At 40.6% G+C, this 15,957-nt stretch overlaps 1 protein-coding gene across 1 annotated transcript in view; it reads left to right on the top strand.

Annotated features, from left to right (window-relative positions):
- The window catches only part of LOC109567008 (E3 ubiquitin-protein ligase RNF146-B-like), a 45,674-nt gene extending 33,238 nt beyond the window's left edge, over positions 1-12,436 (top strand). The window contains exon 3 of the mRNA XM_070800605.1: positions 11,126-12,436. Within this exon, the coding sequence (XP_070656706.1) occupies positions 11,126-11,734 (609 nt within the window). The 3' untranslated portion in view covers positions 11,735-12,436. The remainder of the gene's footprint in view (positions 1-11,125) is intronic.
- The last annotated feature ends 3,521 nt before the right edge of the window (positions 12,437-15,957 follow it).

Genomic DNA, 15,957 nt, shown 5'->3' with positions numbered 1-15,957 from the left:
CAGGACTTTACAGGGCACTTTCATTTGTAATCTGAATATCCCTACTTCCAGGAAGGTTAAGTTCACTTTTCTTCCAGAAGTACCTGGAAGGAGTCATGGGGGTTTGCTTCAGAAAAGCCCCCATACTTTTTAGAGACCCCCCCCCACCCCTGAACAGGCCCAGCTGCCCACACTGCTGCCCAGCCCCGCTGGGTCACCACTCCACTCCACTCGCGTTCCCCTGGACCACAGCCCTCCTGTCTCTGGAGCCCACTTTGCTCCTGGGGAAGGGTAGGTGGGGAGACAAATTGGCTCAGGCAGGTGCAGGCTCTCCCTGCCCTGTCTGTATTCACAGGGATTTCCTCGCAGGACTCCTGCAGTTTTTCCCTGCAGTCTGATTTCTTTTGGGGACACCCAGTCCAAGCCGAAATATTTGAATATATATCGCTCTCCAGCTCCTATAGAGCTCCTGCTCTATCAGGCGCATCAAGAGGAATGACTGCACACTGGTCTGAGTGGCAGTTAAGAACCTTCCAAAGTTCTATGGCAGTTAAGAGGGGAGTCTGCCTGGAGCATCATAGCTGACCTCTGGGTCAACGGTCATGAGTTCTAAGCTCCTCAGCTCTGGTCTTGGATTAAAAAAAAATGCCCTTTTCCATGCATGTAACAAACCTCATATAATTTTCATTTCCAAGTATTGTGTTCAGTCATACCCAGTACGTTGTTTTGCTATTTTCACATAAAATACCGAGTTAAGGAATGCCAGGAAATTCTCTCTGCCACACTTGGATTGGCTAGACCTTTAGTCTAGGTTCCCAGAGTTGACACGCCCAAGGGGGGCAGCACTGTTGGGCTAATGAGGATCATTTCTGCATGGGGTGACACAGGGCCAGCAGGGAGAGGTTGTGAGCAAAGGGGAAAGTTGACTGGGCAGGGATCAGAACATCAACAAGGACCGCAAAGGGCTCAGAGTTCTGATACACCTGCATAAGGGCAGGAAAAGCATGCGATTTTATCTTTTTATGAGGGACACTGATGTGCAGTTTTCTTTTTGTATTAGTTTTGGTATCAGGTTAATACCAGCATCATAATATGAGTTGGAAAGTGTTTATTTATGTTCTGTTTTCTAGAAAAGATTGTATAGAGTTGGTGTTAATTCTTCATGCATTTGGTTGAATTCTGCCATGAAATCATCAAGGCCTGGAGATTTTCTTTTTGGGGAGTTAAAATTTTTATGAGTTCAACTTCTTTATTTAGTTACAAGGCTATTTGAATTATCGATTTCATTTGGGTGACGTTTGATAGTTTGAGCTTTAATGTATGTATGTATAATTACATATAACATTATATTAGTTTCAGATTGCAATATAATGATTTGATATTTGTATATATTGTGGCATTATCACAACACCTGTCACTATACAGAGTTACAAATACCTTGTATGATGAGAACTTGTTAAATTTACTCTCTTGGCAACTTTTAAATATGCAATACCTTATTATTACTATGGAGAAGGAAATGGCAACCCACTCCAGTATTCTTGTCTGGAGAATCCCATGGGTAGAGGAGCCTGGCAGGCTACAGTTCATGGGGTCACAAGAGTTGAAAACAGCTTAGTGACTAAACCACCACATTATTATTAACTAGAGTTAGCATGCTGCACGTTACCGTCCCTTAACTTACTCATCGTATAACTGAAGATCTGTGCCTTTTGACCTTCACATATTTTGCCCACCCTTCGCCTTTGGCAACCACCAATCTAGTCTCTGCTTTGTGGGGGTGGGGGGGGTGGTTTCATTGCTATTGCTGCTATTTTAGGCTCCACATATTTGTCTTTGTCTGACTTATTTCACTTAACAAAATGCCTTCAAGGTCCATCAATGGGGTCACAAATAGCAAGACTTCTTTCCTCTTTACAGCTGAGTAATATTCCATTGTGTGTGTGTAACTTCTTCATTCATTCACCTACAATAGACACTTAGGTCATTTCCATATCTTGGCTATCATAAATAATGCTGCAATGAACATAGGGGTACATCTATCTTTTTGAGTTGGTATCTTTGTTTTCTTCACATATAAATACTCAGAAGTGGAACTGGTGGATCATTAAAAAAAATTTTTTTAGCAATCTCTAAACTGTCTGGGCTTCTCTGGTTCCATTCTTTCCATGCCTCTGGCTAGGGCATTGGCTCTGCTCCTCTCAACACGGAGCTTCCTTCACTGAGTCAAAGCTGCTGTCCAGTTGTTCTGTGTCCCAGCCACTGGGACAAGGCAGAGACTCTGGAGTCTTTTAAAGACATGGCTTGGAAGCTGCTCAAATTGCCCCTCACATCCTGTTGTCAGAACTGAGTCTTTTAGCCACACCTGTCTGCAGAGACTAAGGAATCTATTCTCCAGCTCCGTGTCCATACGTCCAGCTAAAACTTGGGGTGTTCTGTTAGTAAAGGAGAACAGGCATGCAAACACAGGGGCAGGGGTTCACAACCAGTTAGTGACATGAATATTCAGGCGTTCAGCTTTACAAGACAATGCCAAATTGTTTTTCAGGATGGTTAAATCAATTTATACCCATCAGCAGGACAAAAATTTCCATTAATACACATCCCAACAATAGCTGATACCACCAAATGTCTTATATATTTATTTTTAACCCATTTAACAGGTATATAATATTTCATTATGATCTTAAGTTGCAGGTCCTTGATGCCTAATGAAGGTGAATGTCAATATTTTCCCTTTAGTGAAATAAATTAGTTGTTCAAATCTTTTGCCCATTCCTTCCCACCCTAGCCCCAACATGTTTTGTTTTTGTTTTTTGTAGGAGATTTTTAATTTCGTATAAAATTTTAAATACTGATCATTTGTCAGTTATGTGTTGTAAATATCGTCTGCTTTTAGGGCCTCTCCTTTCACTTTATGATGTCTTTTGTTTAACCTAAGCCCTTAACTTCAACAACATAATTTTGAATATTCTGCAGTTTGAGCTCTAAGTCTTGTTTAAGATGAATTTCCCTACTCAAAGGTTGTAAAAATGCTCTTTCATTTCCTTCTAGAATTTTAACTTTAGTTAAGCTATTAAAATATCTAGAATCAATTTTTTGTAAGGTATGAGATAGAAATCCAATCTGGCCTGTCTTTCCTGTGGATGTGAAGTGTCACTTTTACCACTTAACTTTCTATGGAGGTGTGAGTCCTCTTATCAGCGCCACACAGATCCACTGACGGATACTCCATCCTTGCATCCAGTGAAACAACGTTCTACTTTACCATAGACTCCTAATGAGTTTTGAGATCTGGTAGGTCAAGTCTTCTCAAGCATATTCTGGCTACTTTTTTTTTCTTTTGCTGTTTTTTTCCCTACATTCTATTCTTTTAGAATAAATTGTCAAATTTCTCCAACAAAATGTCAGTTTGGATTTCAGCAAACATTGCAAATAATGTACAAATAAACTGGTGGAAATTGATATATTTACAATATTAACAAATTTACAATCTTTACAAAAGTACTGATATCTTTATAACACTGAATCTCTCTATTGAGTATCTTTTCATTTAAGTAATCTTTAATGTCTTTCAATAACATTTTAACATATTCTCTGAAAAGGTCTCTGTATACAGTACAATCTAGATAGCATATTCAAAAGCAGAGACATTACTTTGCCAACAAAGGTCCGTCTAGTCAAGGCTATGGTTTTTCCTGTGGTCATGTATGGATGTGAGAGTTGGACTGTAAAGAAGGCTGAGCGCCGAAGAATTGATGCTTTTGAACTGTGGTGTTGGAAAAGACTCTTGAGAGTCCCTTGGACTGCAAGGAGATCCAACCAGTCCACTCTGAAGGAGATCAGCCCTGGGATTTCTTTGGGAGGAATGATGCTAAGGCTGAAACTCCAGTACTTTGGCCACCTCATGTGAAGAGTTGACTCATTGGAAAAGACTCTGATGCTGGGAGGGATTGGGAGCAGGAGGAGAAGGGGACGACAGAGGATGAGATGGCTGGATGGCATCACTGACTCAATGGACGTGAGTCTGAGTGAACTCTGGGAGTTGGTGATGGACAGGGAGACCTGGTGTGCTGCGATTCATGGAGTCGCAAAGAGTCGGACACAACTGGGCGACTGAACTGAACTGAACTGATAGTTTGTAAAATTTATTCCTAGGTATGCTTTTTTTGTTGTTATTAATTTGGTTTCACTTTTAAAACTATTAGGTAGTTAAAATAGGAAACAGGAGTCCAAAATGGCAGTGGCTAAAAAGACAAGGAAGAGAAAAGCCCACGAAAATAGAACAAAGGAAGGTCCGAGGACTGGAGTGAGGACATCAGGTAGAATAAACAACACTCCTGGCTAGCCCAATTTACGTAGGGCAGGCCCAGGGGGAGAAAAAACATATACAAAGAGGAGCCAAAGGGCTGGGGTTCTCTCTCCTGCATGCTGGCGCGCTCCCCCACTCTCTTTACGTCTTTGGGTTGACATGCTCTCATGCCTCGAGGATGGGTCTTCCTGCTATTTTCTAAATAAAATAGAGCTGTAACACAGAGCTGTAACACTGATTTGTCTAAGAGCTATAACATGGTCTGAGACCTGAGAACTATAACATGGCCTATCCAAGACCCGAGAGCTGTGACACGCTGAGGGCTTTAATGTCTGTCACTCCAAATCTTTGTTGTGATGAGACCGAACTGAGAAGCATACACTCTCCTGACAAAACTATAATTTCTAACTTGTGATAGAAATTGTGTAGAAGTGAAACTGACTTTTGAATATTAATTCTAAACTTGGTTACCTCTGCTGCTGCTGCTGCTAAGTCGCTTCAGTCGTGTCAGACTCTGTGCGATCCCTACCAGGCTCCCCAGTCCCTGGGATTCTCCAGGCAAGAACACTGGAGTGGGTTGCCATTTCCTTCTCCAATGCATGAAAGTGGAAAGTGAAAGTGAAGTCGCTCAGTCGTGTCCAACTCTCAGCGACCCCATGGACTGCAGCCTACCAGGCTCCTCCGTCCATGGGATTGTCCAGGCAAGAGTATTGGAGTGGGTTGCCATTGCCATCCATGGTCACCTCTATTATTGATTAATATAATTTGTAGGTTGTTGGGCGTTTTTATGTACACAACCTGATGTGAATAATGACATTATTCTAACGTGTGATTTTCTAATTACTCTAGTGTGTCATATTCTAATTCCTTTCTAACCCTTATATTCTTTGTTTCTTCTTCTTGTTTTATAGCTCTGGCGAGAATCATGAGAACAGTGGAATGGGTATAGTGGAATTGGGCACCATTTTCTTACTCTTGATTTTCAAAGAAATGCTTTTAATGTTTCACCCTTATGCCATTAGGTTAGGTTTTGAGTGGATAACCTTAATCATAATAAGAGCATTCCCTTATATTTCTTACCTTGAATTTACGAAGAGTTTCTTTTTTTCTTTAATTGTGAATATGTGTGGAATTTTACCAAATGTACTCTGTGCCCCTACTGAAGTGTTAAGTGAAGTTTTTCTGTGTTAATGTGATGAACTATGTTTAGAGTTTTGCTTCTTTTTTTTTTTAAATGGTAACCATTCCTGTATCTGTAGAATAACCCCTACTTGGTCAGAATGTAGTATTTATTTTTCATATTACTGGATCTAGTATACTCTTATCATCATGTCTAAGATTTTTTTTCCATGTAGATAAATGAGTGATGTCATTCCATAATTGTAATTTATTATACAGTACTTGTCTGACTTTGGTGTCATAGTTCTCTGGCTCTTAGAGACAAGTTGAATGACATTCCCCTAGTTTTCTGTTTTCTGGAACAGTTTATATAATATGAAATTGCTGTCCTTGTAGACAATAATGAAAATTCTGGAGTTTCAGGAAAAAAGTTCCAGTCTACCAATATGTGCCACAAGCACTGAAGTTTTCTTAACCAGCATATTAAATATTATATTTAAAATACGATAGTTTTGGAGAAGGAAATGGCAACCCACTCCAGTTTTCTTGCCTGGAGAATTCCATGGACAGAGCTCTGAGCCTGGTGCACTACAATCCATGGAGTCACAAAGAGTCAGACATGACTGAACAACTAAGCACAAGGTAGTTTTAGACAGTATAAACTGTAGTGGCTCTCCAGTTTACTGTAACTTTATTGAAAGAGCTTTTGATTTTTGGCATCCAAATGAGGAACATGAAGGTAGTCCACTGGAGAAAGTTCCAGTGAGCCTGGTACATGCAAATGATAATGCTGGTAGCTGTTTCACTTGGGTTGAACAGACTACAAAAACCATCATCAGAATCTTCTCTAGTCTCAGTATATGCATATTCATGTGCTTTAACAACATCCAGACCCTGTCCAGATAGTCTTTTTATTGTCATGCAATTTCTATTTTCTTTTTCATAGGCTTTGATCCTCTCCAAAATAAGTCTCAGTCTTTGATCTCCCATCAATCATTGTGCCCATCTGTCCAATTTTTTTACCTTGTTTATTGTAGCCAAGTGTTGATGTCTTGTATTGGACACTGCTTAAGTTTGCAACAAATGTCTGAATTATTGCTTGTAGGATAGAATTTTTGTTTATGGGTGATTTACAACAAATTTAGATCTCTTTTGTGATTCAGTTTTGAAAATCATATTCCCAGAATGAAATTTTAAAAAATAACTTTATGGAAGTATAGCTGATTCAAATGTTGTGTTAGTTTCAAATATACAGCTAAGTGAATCAGTTATACATATACATATATCCATTCTTCTTGAGATTCCTTTCCCATATTGGTTATTCAGATCAGATCAGTCACTCAGTTGTGTCCGACTCTTTGTGACCCCGTGAATCGCAGCACACCAGGCCTCCCTGTACATCACCAACTCCCAGAGTTCACTCAGACTCACGTCCATCGAGTCAGTGATGCCATCCAGCCATCTCATCCTCTGTCGTCCCCTTCTCCTCCTGCTCCCAATCCCTCCCAGCATCAGAGTCTTTTCCAATGAGTCAACTCTTCGCATGAGGTGGCCAAAGTACTGGAGTTTCAGCTTTAGCATCATTCCTTCCAAAGAAATCCCAGGGTTGAGCTCCTTCAGAACGGACTGGTTGGATCTCCTTGCAGTTCAAGGGACTCTCAAGAGTCTTCTCCAACACCACAGTTCAAAAGCATCAATTCTTCGGCGCTCAGCTTTCTTCACAGTCCAACTCTCACATCCATACATGACCACAGGAAAAACCATAGCCTTGACTAGATGAACCTTTGTTGGCAAAGTAATGTCTCTGCTTTTGAATATGCTATCTAGGTTGGTCGTAACTTTCCTTCCAAGGAGTAAGCGTCTTTTAATTTCACGGCTGCAGGCACCATCTGTAGTGGTTTTGGAGCCCAGAAAAAAAAAGTCACCCACTGTTTCCACTGTTTCCCCATCTATTTCCCATGAAGTGGTGGGACCGGATGCCATGATCTTCGTTTTCTGAATGTTGAGCTTTAAGCCAACTTTTTCACGCTCCACTTTCACTTTCATCAAGAGGCTTTTGAGTTCCTCTTCACTTTCTGCCACAAGAGTGGTGTCATCTGCATATCTTAGGTTATTGATATTTCTCCTGGCAATCTTGATTCCAGTTTGTGTTTCTTTCAGTCCAGCGTTTCTCATGATGTACTCTGCATATAAGTTAAATAAAGAGGGTGACAATATACAGCCTTGACGAACTCCTTTTCCTATTTGGAACCAGTCTGTTGTTCCATGTCCAGTTCTAACTGTTGCTTCCTGACCTGCATACAGATTTCTCAAGAGGCAGATCAGGTGGTCTGGTGTTCCCATCTCTTGAAGAATTTTCCACAGTTTTATTGTGATCCACATAGTCAAAGGCTTTGGCATAGTCAATAAAGCAGAAATAGATGTTTTTCTGGAACTCTCTTGCTTTTTCTATGATCCAGCAGATGTTGGCAATTTGATCTCTGGTTCCTCTGCCTTTTCTAAAACCAGCTTGAACATCAGGAAGTTCACGGTTCACATATTGCTGAAGCCTGGCTTGGAGAATTTTGAGCATTACTTTACTAGCATGTGAGATGAGCTATTACAGAATATTAAGTAGAGTTCTTTGTGCTGCACAGTAGGTCCTTGTTAGTTATGTATTTTATATATAGTGGTGTGTATATATAGTGGTGTTAAACTCCTAACTTTTCACTTCCCTCCCACATTTCCCTTTGATAACCATAAGTTTGACTTCAAGATCTCTGAGTCATTTCTGTTTGTAAATAACTGCATTTTATCTTTTTTATTAGATTCCACATATAAGTGATATCATATAATTTTCTTCGTCTGACTTCACTTAGTATGATAACCTCTAGGTTCATCCATGTTGCTGCAAATGGCATTAATTCATTCTGCAATGGCACCCCACTCCAGTACTCCTGCCTGGAGAATCCCATGGACGGAGGAGCCTGGTGGGCTGCAGTCCATGGGGTCGCTGAGGGTCGGACACAACTGAGCGACTTCACTTTCACTTTTCACTTTCATGCATTGGAGAAGGAAATGACAACCCACTCCAGTGTTCTTGCCTGAAGAATCCCAGGGGTGGGGGAGCCTGGTGGGCTGCTGTCTATGGGGTCACACAGTCGGACACGACTGAAGCACCTTAGCAGCAGCAGCAGTATAACATTGTATATATGTATGACATCTTTATCCGTTCCACTGTAGATGAATATTTAGGTTGCTTTCATGTGCTGTTTACTATAAACAATGCTGCAGTGAACACTGGGGTGCATGTATCTTTCTGAAAGGTTTTCTTCAGATATATGCCTAGGAGTGGGATTGCTGGATCATATGATGGTTCTATATTTAGATTTTTAAGGAACCTCCACACTGTTCTCTATAATGGTTGTACCAATTTACATTCCCACCAACAGCGTAGGTGGGAATGCACCTACATTTGCTCCGCACTCTCTCCAGCATTTACTGTTTGTAGATTTTTGGATTATGGCTATTCTGACCTGTGTGAGGTGATAACTTCATTGTAGTTTTAATTTGAATTGCTCTAACAATTGGGGTCGCAAAGAGTTGGACACGACTGAGTGACTGAACTGAACTGAAAAATTAGTGAGGAGGAGCTTTTTTTCATGTGCTTTTTGGCCTTCTGTATATCTTCTTTGAGGAAATGTCTATTTAGATCTGCTCATTTTTTGATTGGGCTGTTTGGCTTTTTTTTATATTAAGCTAATGAGCTTTCTGTATATTTTGGTGATTAATCCCTTGCCAGTTGTTTTGTTTGCAAATATTTTCTGCCAGTCTGTGGGTGGTTTTTTCACTTTGTTTATGGTTTCTTTTGCTGTACAAAAGCTTTTACATTTTAGTTAGGTCCCATTTGCTTATTTTTGCTTTTATGTTCATTAGGAGGTGGATCAAAAAAGGTCTTGCTTCAGTTTATATCAGAGAGTGTTCTGCCTATGTTTTCTTTTAAGAGTTTTACAGTATCTGGTCTTTATTTCGGTCTTTAATCCATTTTTAGCTTATTTTTGTGTATGATGGTAGGGAATATTCTAATTTCATTTTTTTTTTACATATATCTGTCCAGGTTTTCCAGCATCACTTATTGAAGAAACTGTCTTTTCTCCACTGTGTATTACTGCCTTTGCAATAGATTAGTTGATCACAGGTGCACAGATTTATCTCTGGACTGTCTATCCTGTTCCATTGATCTATATTTCTGTTTTTGTGCCAGTATCATACTGTTAAAAAAAAAAATGAAACCATTCCCTCTAAGATCAGGAACAAGCCAAGGATGTCCACTCTTGCCACTTTTACTCAACACAGTTTCAAAAGTCCTAGACACGGCAATCAGAAGAAAAAGAGATGAAAAAGAAGTAAAACTGTCATTGTTTGCAGATGATATGATACTATCCATGGAAAATTCTAAAGATGCTATCAGAAAACTACTAGAGCTCATCAACTGATTTGGTTAAGTTGCAGGATACAAAATGAATACACAGAAATCACTTGCATTTCTATACATTAACAACAAAAGATTAGAAAGAGAAATTAAATAAATAATCTCATTTACCAGCACATCAAAAAGAATAAAATACCTAGGAATAAACCTAAGGAGGCAAAAGACCTGAACTCAGGAAACTATAAGCTGCTGATGAAAGAAATCAAAGATGATATACACAGATGGAGAGATATACCATGTTCTTGTATTGAAATAATCAATACTGTCAAAACGACTACATTACCCAAAGCAATCTACAGATTCAATGTAATTCCTATTAAATTACCAATGGCATTTTTCACAGAACTAGAATTTAAAAATTTTAAATTTGTATGAAAACACAAAGACCCTGAACAGCCAAAGTCATCTTGAGAAAGAAAAACAGTGCTGAAGGATTCAGATACCTGACTTGAGACTACACTACAAAACTACAAAAGGAGATCTTTGAACTATCCTTGAATAATCCTTTCACTAACAGAACTTTTCTCCAGGCCAGATGAAACTTCTGCCTGCTTCAGCTGAATGAAACTTCAGTTTCAGGTCAGTTCAGTTCAGTTGCTCAGCTGTGTCCGACTCTTTGCGACCCCGTGAATCGCAGCACGCCAGGCCTCCCTGTACATCACCAACTCCCAGAGTTCACCCAGACTCACGTCCATCGAGTCGGTGATGCCATCCAGCCATCTCATCCTCTGTCGTCCCCTTCTCCTCCTGCTCCCAATCCCTCCCAGCATCAGAGTCTTTTCCAATGAGTCAACTCGTCACATGATGTGGCCAAAGTACTAGAGTTTCAGCTTTAGCATCATTCCTTCCAAAAAAAATCCCAGGGCTGATCTCCTTCAGAATGGACTGGTTGGATCTCCTTGCAGTCCAAGGGACTCTCAAGAGTCTTCTCCAACACCACAGTTCAAAAGCATCAATTCTTCGGTGCTCAGCCTTCTTCACAGTCCAACTCTCACATCCATACATGACCACAGGAAAAACCACAGCCTTGACTAGATGAACCTTTGTTGGCAAAGTAATGTCTCTGCTTTTGAATATGCTATCTATATAAAAGATAGATTTGCATGTCTTTCAAAGACATTATATATTGTTTACGTCTGTGGAAAAATAAAAATAAACTCAAGAACCCAACAAAATTAAAAGACACACTACTGTTATAAATTCTCAATAGCAAAAACGGAATTATATTTATATCAAATATATAGGTTGCCGATCTTGAAAATATGGTACAGTATAGGAGAAACGAACATGGACGTCGCAGGAAGATCAAGCGGGATATAATAGATATACCAAAGAAGGGAGTAGCTGGACTTAGGCTGGACTGTGATGCTAATACTGTAAATCTGGCGAGAGAGAGCTCTGCTGACGGAGCGGACAGTGTACCAGCTCAGAGCGGAGCTTCTGTTCAGTCGTCTTCTGTGAGGCCCCTGACGTCAGTAGACGGTCCGCTAACAAGCCCCGCCACACCATCCCCTGATGCAGGCACTTCTCTGGAAGACTCTTTTGCACATTTACAACTTGGTGGAGACAGCATAGTGGAAAGGAGTCATAGAGGGGAAGGAGAAGAAGAGCATGAATCACCATCTTCAGGCAGGGTACCAGCACCAGACACTTCGATTGAAGAAACCGAATCCGATGCCAGTAGTGATAGTGAGGATGTATCTGCGCTTGTTGCACAACACTCCTTGACCCAACAGAGACTTTTGGTTCCTAATCCAAGTCAGACAGTATCTGATCGATCAGTGGCAGCGGGTGGAACAGTGAGTGTCAGATCTCGAAGGCCTGATGGACAGTGCACAGTAACGGAAGTTTAAATAAAAGTTTTCAGATCCATGCTCAAGATGAAAATGGTTATCTGTAAATTTTTGCCCATGTAATATTATACTCATCCCAAGTAGTGCATTTTGGGAGTTGGGGTGGGAAGGGGTATGGGAAGGATAGACTTGTAATTAATATGTCTAACACATCTCTGTTGAGAAATTTATTTAATATAAAGAACTTGGGTGTTAATAGTTGAGAGCTGTTTAGTAATAACGCAGTTTTCTTGAGGTCTGTTTATTTTATAGTTTTTTAAAATACCTTCAGTTCTTTTGGCCAGCGTGTGTGTATTTGTGCATTAATGGTCCTCATCTGACTATTGCATTGGTTCATATTTTTCTGCATGGATTGACGTAAAACCATTACCAAAATTTGGCACCTACAAGATGTCTGGTATCATTATGAACAGAAAGCTTAAATAACGTGAGAACAAATGTGAATTTGGGGTTTTAAAATAACAACTACTTAACAGTAAAGTTACTGAAATGGAAATGTAAAGGAAACAGCTTATAACTTATGTTTCAGAATCTTGTTTGTAACACACTTCATGGCGTTCTCATAGGCTTTGCTGTCTAGTCCTTGTAGTTAAGAGGTTTCTCTTGATCCACATTTTTTTTTTGATTACAGACTTTATAATTTAATAAATATTAGAATTTATCAAAAAAAAAACAAATATATAACTCATAGTCAATTTTCAACTGAACAAATGTTGACACTGCCTGTGGTCCACTCTAACATATGATTGAAATAATCTGTTTCTCAAAAGTGTGGTACAAAGTGCCCATAAAAGTGAAAGTGTTAGTCACTCATTCATATGCAATTCTTTGTGACCCCATGGATTGTAGCCCACCAGGCTCCTCTGTCCACTGGATTCTCTAGGCAAGGATACTGGAGTGTGTTGCAGTTCCCTTCTCCTGGGGATCTTCCTGACCCAGGAATTGAAGCCAGGTCTCCTGCATTGCAGGCAGATTCTTTACTACCGCCTCAGCCACCAGGCAGAACTTGCCCATAAAACCACGTAAGTTACATGCACACTTATGCATACTCAGTCGCTTCAGTCGTGTCCAACTCTGCAACCCTAAGGACCACAGCCTGCCAGGCTCCTTTGTCCATGGGATTATCCAGGCAAGAACACTGGAGTGGGTTGCCTTTTCCTCCTTCAGGGGATCTTCCCCACCCAGGGATTGAACTCGGGTCTCCAGTGCCTCCTGCATTGCATGCACACACCTGGCTTCATGTAATAACTGGGGAAAACTGAGTAACGTCTCTAATCCAGTTAGGGCTGAGTTTGATGTTGCACTACAGTTATGAAAGGTAACATCACTGGGGAAAGAGGGTTCACAGAACTCTATTCAACTCTATTTTTGCAACTTATTGTAAGCTTAGTTATTTCAAAAACTAAAAAGTTAGTAAGAAAACACACAGGCCTGCTGCTTGATACTTTCATGTATTAAAAATGCTTTTTGGAGGGGTCATAAAACACATAGAAAGCATGCTGCATTTACTTCTCAATTCAACTCACTATTGCTCATATTAATTAGGAATGGAGTCTTAAAAGACTTGTGTCAAAGAAGCGGTTTTCACATTTCTCTTTCTCAAACTTTGCTCTTAGAAAATCTGATCTCTGTGAAAGCAAGAATCATAGGTATTAAAAAAAAAAAATCCCAGGGAGGTTAACCTACAGTTGTCTGTCATCCATCTTAACTTTACATTAGTATAATCTAGGTTTGACTGCAATTAAAGAGGTAGCAATGAATGCGATGCCCACAGACCTTCATAAAGACGATAGCTTAATCCATGAATAAGAAGGAGCATTATTGTAGCAAATTGTATTGCAGGCGTTACACTCTCAGGTTTCTAATACTAATTTAAAATCACTTGGATTCATCTGGTGCCAAAGTGTCACCATTCCATTCTGATCCCCGGAGTTCCAAAGATAATCCTGTGCTTCAACTTGAAAGCTCTCTGTCTGCTCCCAGGTGTAGAGGCATCTTTGCAGCTGACTGGAGGAGGGTTTTTTTTTTTTGTCACCTCTCCCGTCTGTGCTGCACTAAGTGTCATCTCTCCCACTATGTGGCCCTCCGTTTGTCATTTCAATGGACGGCTAGGCAGCTGTTAATAATGGGAGTCTATCCAGAAACACCATAATCAGAGACCACATTCAACAGCAGCTCAGAAAGTAGTGACTAATGTGAGGCTTTTAGAGCCTATTGAATGTCATCCTTTTCAAAGAGGAGAGTCAAAGTGACTTTGTGAAATGACACAGTTCTCTATCCACTCTTTTTTTCCCCCTGAGATATAAAAGATCCAGTTTCATTTATGTGTTTATTAAAAAAAAATCTAATAGATACTTCAAGTCATTGGGCTACTTTAAATTCCAAAAGTCTCTAATGTTTTGAAGTTGAAATGGCAGAAACATTTTTATACACTTGGTGATTTCTTTTTCTTTCATGGGTTTCCCTGGATGTCTCAGGCTGGTCAACCATATTTATGTGCCTGAAATCCTTGTGACAGACACCACAAGGATGGGAGAAGAAACTTAAGCACCAGTGGAATATCTGATGCTGCCACAGGTCTCTGAGACAGAAAGAATGAGCATGCTCTCCTGTGCCTTTGTAGGGAGGAAAAAGAGTCAGAGGGCACATGAATTGGGGCAGTATTCCAAGATGACAGGTCTTCCCACATGGTTCAGTGGGTAAAGAATACACCTGCAATGCAGGAGGTGAGGGTTAGATCCCTGGGTCAGGAAGATTCCATGAGGAGGGCATGGTAAACCCACTCCAGTATTCTTGCCTAGACAATCCCTTGGACATAGGAGCCTGGTGGGCTACAGTCCATATGGTCGCAAAGAGTTGGACACAACTGAAGTGACTTAGCATGCACGCACACATTCCAAAATAATCACCACCCACCGGGCCTCAAACTTCTATGTACACAGCAGGGGCTGACTTTGTCTTAGTTTCTTCAATCTTCCACCAAGCTTTTGTTGATTTTCATTTTCCTCACACATATACCATCTCCTTAAATTTCCGGGGAGCAGGCCATTTGGTGGAAGAAAGTTGAGTACCTCTAAAGGAATTCAAATAAATTACTTTTTTAGTACTGTCATTTACTTCATTAAAACTTGACTTTGTCTAAGTCACTTTTAGGAAAAAGAATTCTAATATTTCACACATTCCCCATATTTAGCCTATAAATACAGAATCTTATTTCCAATGACTCATCTTTGAGAAATATGTGACATTTTATAGACAGATAAACCCATGTGCACCAAAGACTAGGATCCTGATTTTAAACTCCCAGACCACACTAGTTCCCAGCTATCCCTGCAACCCTTGATTTGACCTGCATCATCTCCAGCCTCTTAACTTTGAGCAAAGGGACCACTAATGACCTTTGTTTCAGAATCTCTTGTTTCAGAGGCCAGTCACTGGCAGCTGATAAAATATAAGGAGTAGAATCCTGTTTTGGAGAAGGCAATGGCACCCCACTCCAGTACTCTGGCCTGGAAAATCCCATGGACAGAGGAGCCTGGTGGGCTGCAGTCCATGGGGTCGCTAAGAGTCGGACACGGCTGAGCGACTTCACTTTCACTCTTCACTTTCATGCATTGGAGAAGGAAACGGCAACCCACTCCAGTGTTCTTGCCTGGAGAATCCCAGGGACGGGGGAGCCTGGTGGGCTGCTGTCTATGGGATCGCACAGAGTCGGACACGACTGAAGCGACTTAGCAGCAGCAGCAGTAGCAGCAGAATCCTGTTTGACTTTTAAGAATGACAGGCAAAAATTGACACTAATGGCTCTTATCTTTGCTGGATTTCAGTTTAAAAATGTGAAGACGTGTTTCTCCGCATCTGAAGATCCGCTAACAACGGGGTCTGAATCCCTCATGATTATTATTGTACTCTGATGGTTAGAGCAGAGTAGTGAGTAAGAATCTGGGCCACAGGATGGAAACAAGTGTCACCGTGTGGCCATGCCTCCCCTGGCCCCCTGCAGAAGATGCTCCATTAAACCAGGAGCCAGCTCAGAGCTCTTTTATCCATTGCTCCAAGGGAGACACAGCTGTCCAGAGTTGACCCTCCAGATAAAACCCATCTGCCACCCCTGAGCTGACAGCATGTATAACCTGGAGTAGAGAGTTCACCGAACAAACAGGAGTTAAAGATTCATAAAGACTAAAAGAGAAAAATGATTTCGGAACTACAGGAAACGATAT

This window comes from Bos indicus, chromosome 12 (assembly GCF_029378745.1).
Source record: "Bos indicus isolate NIAB-ARS_2022 breed Sahiwal x Tharparkar chromosome 12, NIAB-ARS_B.indTharparkar_mat_pri_1.0, whole genome shotgun sequence".
Lineage (NCBI taxonomy): Eukaryota > Metazoa > Chordata > Mammalia > Artiodactyla > Bovidae > Bos > Bos indicus.
The sequence above is the reverse complement of the archived record's forward strand: the minus strand, read 5'-3'. Positions and strand labels throughout refer to the sequence as shown.